This window comes from Trifolium pratense, linkage group LG4 (assembly GCF_020283565.1).
Source record: "Trifolium pratense cultivar HEN17-A07 linkage group LG4, ARS_RC_1.1, whole genome shotgun sequence".
NCBI lineage: Eukaryota > Viridiplantae > Streptophyta > Magnoliopsida > Fabales > Fabaceae > Trifolium > Trifolium pratense.
In genome coordinates, this window is record NC_060062.1 from 56,149,782 (window position 1) to 56,157,356 (window position 7,575).

Sequence of the window (7,575 nt, forward strand, 5' to 3'; positions counted from 1 at the left end):
TTAACAGTCTCCAATGCAAAAACTTTGTTTTTTCAAACAGAGCATCCATGTTGAAATCAACAAATACATCGAAAACCACAAATTTATCAAAAAGAAGAAATAACTCAAAATTACAAATTAATCACCAAATAAAATACATATCCGATCTAAGACTTGAGAAGTTTTCCCAATGCAATGTTGGAATTATGGTGTGAGTAATCCAACACTAAATCCACGAATTTATAGAACACCAATTGAACTATATTATATATATATATATATATCCAGTAGAAATTAAAAAAAAAAAGGAGTGGAAAATTCAAATTTAAAAAACTTACATTGGTTGGGATGCAAAAAGAATGAATATCTTTCAGCTATCCAATGTTTCCTGCAAATGCAAAACTTCGAGGGAGTCAACAATGGTTGAATAATGAATATTATATCCAAACTTGAATCTCCAATAGTAGGGACAACATCAATCTAATTGAAGTCTAAACAAATTAAGAAAACAATTTGTATCCTATAAGTCAAATAAATTAGAATCTTTTTAAACATTGAAATTAGTAACAAATAAAGAAAAATGTCAAAAAGATAAAGCAACATACATCCCAAAAGTAAAGAAACCGGTGAGCAAAAGCGACAAAATATTCATGGACGACAGCGAGATAAATGGAGAGGACCGGTGCCACACATACAATCATATGATATAATAGATATACTTACTTCATCAAGATGAAATTCAACATAATAAGTTTGATACTTGATCCGACAATAATTAATGTACTTCTCCAAGTCAGTTATTGGATTTGGATCCAATGGTGCTATGTTTTTTATAACAACAAAAAAAAAATCATCAATAAATATAAAACAGGGCGAAAATGATTATTTAGAGCATATAAAAGAGAGATGAAAGCAATAAAAATATTTTAAACAACGTAGCGCAAGTTGAGTTTTTCTATTTTGATGATCCATATTGGCAAGTCTATAAAGAAATATAACTAAAAGGTCATGAGTTCAAATCCTGGTGAGTAGTTTCACTACTAGAAAAATCTTAAATACCGACGGGCAAAATCTGTCTCTAAAATGCCAATATTCCGTCACTAAGCATGTTAGAGACAGAATTAGAGACCGATTTGATTCTGTCTTTAATTTCCTCGTCTCTAAACTATCAGAGACAGATTTTATATTCTGTCTCTGATTGGAGACAGAATTTATCTGTCACTATCAAATAAACATCCGTCTCTAAACATTGAATTCAAAACATAATAAATCCGTCTCTAAAGGAGACAGAATTGTCCGTCTCTAAATTCAAATAATTCTGTCTCAAAAATTCCATCTCTAAGCATAGAATTCTGTCTCCATATTGACAAAACACATTTTCCGTCTCTATAAAGTTTTTTATTTTATTTTCTTATTTAGCAATTAAATGCTTATACAATTTTTCAAATATTAATTTTTATCTACTATATGTAATTTATATAATTCTAGAATGTGAGAAAAACAAATTTCGATTGACACCAAATGTATGTCATTCTTACAAAGTATCAAGTGCACCACTACTGCACTAAATATAATATCAAACCTAAAATTGTCAAAGACACAAAAATTCATATAATTGATTTAACAAAAATACATAAAAGAAAGTAACTAAAGCTAAGCCTCATCATCCAACACATCATCTTCATCATCCATCACATAATTTTCATTAGTATCCATCTCATAATTTTCATTATCACCTCTTCCAAGTTGACCCGGAGAGTTTTGATTAATACTAGGCACAAACCTTCCAAAAATCTGCTCCCAATGCTCCATCTTTTGTTTTAACGTTTCTTGTTCAAGATTCTTTTGCTCAAGTTCAACGGTTAATGCTTCAATCTTAGCCTCCATAGCAGCAACTTTATCTGACTGTACCACATCAGTAGAAATTGAAGTAGAAAATTTCAAAGATTCTTTGATAGTGGCAGCTTGAGATCCCAATCCAAATATGTGTCCCTTCTTGTTAATGCCTCCAACAACTTCCATGTATATACTATCATCAGATTGTTGGTTACTACCCTCACCTATTTGAGAATTTCTCTCAAACAATTTAGTTTGGTAACTTTCCTGAAAAATTGTGACTATTAGTATATATTATTTACATTGCTAAAAGTTACAACTTAAACAAGATTAGTTTATACGTACAGCTATCAGAGCTTGTTCTTTGTTAAACCACTCATTTGATTTTTCCTTTGGTTTATGCATTCTCTTTTAAACCTCAAAACAGGTTGGCTCTCTATTCAATTCCATCCTCTAAAACAATAACCAGCATAAATTTAGTATAATCTATTTAAATTGAAATTCACTAAAGCATATTTACTACTAACCATTTTTTTGGCATGTTCTCTAGCAAAAATGAATCCTCCACTGTGCACATTATGTCCAGCTTGAGACTTTCTGTTTTGTGTATTAATCTTAGAAATATTTTGCCACTTTTCACCTTTCCATTGATCCGTCAATTCTTTTAACTTGTCTTCATCAATCCATTCACCTTTATCTTTACCGCTACGAACCTTGAACAAAGCATTTTTCAGGGCCAATGTTCCCCTACTATTAAAGCTTTTTTTAATGCTAGCTTCATCCTTTTCAAGCCATTTGTATTTGGCCTACAAACAAACAATACAAATAGTAGTGTAATTTCAGTTGCAAACACAACCTGTTTTTTTTTTTTTTTAATTGCAAATAGATTTATTAATAAAAGGCACAAAAAATTCACAAGGAGTACATATCGGCCACATAGTACAACAGGAAAGCAAAGCCAACATATAGTAGTTTGTCATATTGTTTAGTAGATGAACGTTTTTTTTAATTGTCTTGCAGAAAGTTCAGGAAGAGGAGATTCTGTTACAGAGTCCAGCCATGGTGTGACAGAGGACAAAAAGATTTTTTCTAACTTAACTCTAATTTCTATTGGCAGGAAATGAAAGAGCAAGGTGTGACAGAGGACAGATTAGTGCTTCTTAAGGGTGTTAGTGGCGCATTCAGGCCTGGTGTTCTTAAGACATTTCATACAAGGACAATAAAACCTTCCGTTGTTATTAGGAAGATTTTCAAAAGCAAATTGTATAAACTTGTTCACTCCTTCCTTATACTCTCCACTCAAACGGTTAGAATTCATCCAACTACGATCCATAACTACTAAAACAGCAAGAATGCAATAATTAAGTATCAGGTGAAAATGGTTCTAATCATAAAGGGGTCAAGTCAAAGAACAAAACAACTCAAAACACTACAGTAATCACATAGATTCAATTATATATAATTTTTTTTTTTTTCAAATCAACATGCTTTCTATTTCGCAAACTGTTTCTGTGTTTATCTCTTTATCCTTACAGACTTACAGTACATGAGAAAATCTATAGTATACCAAACATGTGGTGTTCCCTCACTCCTTTTGTTCCACTCAGGCAATTAGCAATATTTATAAAGCATTCCAACATAAATATAATTTATTCATAATACCACCACACAACTATGTATAAATATAAAACACAACTATGTATAAATACAAAACAAAAACAAAACTATGGATTCAAACTATCCGCCACTTTTTTTTTTGGAAAGGCTAAAAAGGATTGAATTAATAAAGATAAAGATGGGCATGAGACATGCTTAGAATACAAAAGAGTTTCTACAAGCCAACTAGCTGCCTGGCACCAAACAACACCCATCTAGATAGCCAAACTTAATGTCAGCTACCACCCCAATTCTTTACAGCACCAACCCCAACCACAAGGACAAAATCCTACAACACAGGGTGACAAATTCACCAATACAAATAGGATATGCACTGCTAGCTTGACAGAAGCAGTAATTTGAGCTCAACCTAAACCCCACATAATTATCTTCTGCTGAATCTGACTACAGCTGAACCATAGTGAAACCATGGATATAAATTGGACAGCAAAATTCGGAACGCCAACACAAAACACACAAACAATATACACACTTGCAGAAACACTTCTGCACCAGTTATAGACACTAATTTTTGGTGTTCTCACTTATGTGAGACTTCTTAATTTCCAACAAATAGTACAATGAATTAGAAAACTAGTGAAAACAGATAAATATATAGCAATAAGCACAAATCACCTAGATTCAACTAATATACAACATCTAAAACACCACCACACAAGAAACAAAACTACACACAACTATGACCAGAAGACCACCAACCACTGAATGTGAAGATGGCGGTGGTAGCGGCGAAGAGAATTTTGAAAACTATAAACAACTAAACGAAAGGGGAAATTGGAATGAGAATCATTGAATAATCGAACTGAAACTTGAACTAACCTTGGAATTTGAAGACCAAAAGCGGTGGGTGAATCGTCATCTGTGCGATAGAAGTTGGCCCTGTTCGTGTGAGACAAATCAATTTAGGGTTCCTGCAGAGAGAATGTCTGTGTGTTAGGGTTTTTTTGTGAATGAAAAACAAGAGAGGGAAAGGAAATTTGTGCTTTTAAGGCATACCTCTATTGAATCCTGATCCAAACAAATGTTTCAAAACTGGTGAACAGTAGATAAATGAGGCAGCCAATTTGATCATCAAACATAACAAGTTGAATTATAGCAGTACCTTCCTTCAGATAAGCCTGTGGAGAAGAAATTAAAGTAACATGCTGCAGTTTTAAACTAATCATGGAAATACTAGAATTTTTGCATTATATGTCTCTGCCAACTTAGTTGTTGTAAAATAGGTCAAATTCTTTCTCTAGTTAAGTGATAAAAGCATCAAGGCAATTGACAAACCATGTTTCAGCACAACGTTATACTATTGAAAATAATATTTACTCTTCATAGCCAACAATTTACTCTAATAAAATGCCAAGGTTAAGCTACAAATGAAAAGCAACAAAGGATGAGCATTGCATCCAAAGGGTTGAACTGGGGAAAAAAAAGTCCAAACTTGAAAAGAACCCAGTCTGTAAGCCAGCTTGACACCCATAACCTTTGAGATGGGTTACAAGGTCAGGTCTATCTCTCATTAGTCAATATCAGTGGTAACAGCAGCAATCACAACGATGTGTAGCGTAGAAGAGGTCCGGCGCTACACAAAATGCTGTGGCAGATCTGTCATGTATTGCTGCTATAGCGCTGCACGTGGAAGCAAAATCGCAGAAGAAACACGCAGAAACCGTGAAGATGAACTAAACTATAAACAACTAAACGAAAGGGGAAATTGGAATGAGAATCATTGAATAATCGAACTGGAACTTGAACTAACCTTGGAATTTGAAGACCAAAAGCGGTGGGTGAATCGTCGTCTGTGCGATAGAAGCTGGCCCTGTTCGTGTGAGACAAATCAATTTAGGGTTCCTGCAGAGAGAATGTCTGTGTGTTAGGGTTTTTTTGTGAATGAAAAACAAGAGAGGGAAAGGAAATTTGTGCTTTAGGGTTCCAATTTCGTGAATGAAAAAACGAGAGAGGGAAATCAATTTTGTTAAATGAAAAACAAGGGGGAAAGGAAACCGAGTGAAGAACCCGACCTCTGAATGGTGGAAGAGTGGACGGCGATGAAACGGAGTGGATGGTGGAGGAAGAAGGTGATGAAACGGAGTGGATGGATGGTGGACGGCGATGAAACGGAGTGGATGGTGGAGGAAGAAGGTGAAACCTAAGTCAATGACACTCTTGTCTTGTTATTATAAAAAAATATTTAATAAAATTATAATTCTGTAAAACTTTTTGGCGGGCAGTGAAAAAATTGGGTAAACTTTTTGGAGGGATGACACGAAAAATAAATTTTCAATATTATTTCATAAATTTTTTGGAGGGATGACACGAAAAATAAATTTTCAATATTATTTCATTAGAGACAGATTCTAGAGACAGATTAATTCAGAGACGGATTAATTACTTCTGTCTCTGACAAATATTTGACTATTTTAATTTTAAGTTGATCAATCAGAGATGAATATAGAGACAGAAATTATTAGACACGACTAAAATCCGTCTCAAATTTTCGTCTCTAACTATTTATTTAAATTATAATTATAAAAATAATAAAATAGAGACGGATTTAGACACGAAATTTTATTGACACAGAAATTTCTGTCTCTAAAATCCGTGACTAATACATATATTTGAATTTTGGTCTCTAACAACTTTTTTCTGTCTCTAATTCCATCTCTATTAGAGAAGAAACAAATTTCGTCTCTAAAATCCGTCGGTATTTGAACTTTTTCTAGATTTAACATTTTAATATGAATTATTAGGGTTAGGATTAAGATTAAATTAGGGGTCTGTTTGGTAAAAATAAACTATAAGCTAGCTGATAGCTGATAAGCTAGCTGATAGCTGAAAAGCTAGCTTATAGCTGATAGCTGAAAAGCTAGCTTATTGAAATTAAAGTGTTTGGTAAAATTAGCTTTTAAAGTGGTTATTAAATATAAAATTACATAATTGATAGTGGGTAGTTTATTTTTTAGAGTGGGTAGTTATTAAATTAAAGGGTAAAAATGGAATAAAGTGTAAAAAGCTATAAGCTATAAGCTCAAATGCTACTTGAAATAGCATCTGAAAAAAAGCTATAAGCTAGTACAAAAAGCTTGTTACCAAACACCTCTAAATTTTTGAAACAAGCTTATAAGCTCATATAATAAGCTATAAGCTAGCTTATTTGTGTTACCAAACAGAGCCTAGGTTTAGTTGCGGGCATTACAACTTTTATCTATAACAATATATAAAGGGGATAGGGGAGTTTGGGCTGATTTTTTTTGGTCCATTTTGCCCTTCTCTATAATTTGAAATAACACTTAACAATAATACCAACAATACCCTTGATTTTTTTATTAGCAACAAAATTTTTTTATTAACAAACTCACAATAAAGTAAGACATGTATATATATATATATATATATATATATATACTAGTATAACTGACCCGTGCAATGCACGGGTTAATTTTCATTGAAAAATATTAAAATATTAATAATAAGATTTTGTGATTTATTAATTAACAAAATTTATTTGATATATTCAATGTAATTTATCTAAATATGAAAAATGATACAGATTTTAGAGATTTTAAAGGGGAAGGGCGGAATGGTCTGACGAAGAGTGAAACTCATCCACTCTCCGTTTCCGATCGACGTGTTATTTTCTCCCTTGTAGCCATCTTCCCTGGTCTTTACTACAATGCAAGGATCTCATGAACATAACAAATTGAATAAATAAATTCTATATTATTTTTCAGATGAAGATCAACCTCCCCGTGACCATATTTTTAAATGATTCTCTTGTTTAGAAAATAAAATTGAGAAGAGTGTTAATAACATTTTCTTAATATATTCTATATATAGTGGTGAGACTCACATGAGTGTCACTCACTTAAAGAGCGAGCTGAGTAATTGAAAGTGTTAAAAAAAATAGTGTTTCTGGCCTTCTTTATTCATAAACATGTTCATGGTTTTTTTGTCAAGTAACAGATGTGGAAACTTTGTACTATATAATAGTAAACACTACAAATAATGTGGATCTACACATATTTTTTTGAACATCAAAAGAAAGAATTCTATAAATTGCAGAAAAAAGCACTAAATTATTTCTTTCTTTTT

The 7,575-nt window shown here is 32.5% G+C and overlaps 1 protein-coding gene across 3 annotated transcripts; it reads right to left on the bottom strand.

Moving 5' to 3' along the window:
- Window positions 1-1,432: 1,432 nt before the first annotated feature.
- Window positions 1,433-5,650, bottom strand: LOC123924399. 3 transcript variants are annotated; one of them, XR_006814683.1, is made up of 7 exons: window positions 5,505-5,650; window positions 5,243-5,334; window positions 4,489-4,610; window positions 4,312-4,403; window positions 2,343-2,621; window positions 2,161-2,268; window positions 1,433-2,082 (listed from the first exon to the last, which is right to left on the bottom strand). XR_006814683.1 is itself a non-coding variant. In XM_045977274.1 (3 exons), exons 2-3 carry the CDS (start codon window positions 2,218-2,220, stop codon window positions 1,633-1,635), a joined length of 510 nt encoding a protein of 169 aa, XP_045833230.1. In that variant the 5' UTR covers window positions 2,221-2,268; window positions 2,343-2,621; the 3' UTR covers window positions 1,487-1,632. The 3 variants fall into 3 exon arrangements, 1 of the variants encoding a protein (XP_045833230.1); XR_006814682.1 differs by having other exon boundaries at window positions 1,487-2,082; window positions 4,489-5,112; window positions 5,505-5,631; XM_045977274.1 differs by lacking the exons at window positions 4,312-4,403; window positions 4,489-4,610; window positions 5,243-5,334; window positions 5,505-5,650 and having other exon boundaries at window positions 1,487-2,082.
- Window positions 5,651-7,575: the final 1,925 nt, after the last annotated feature.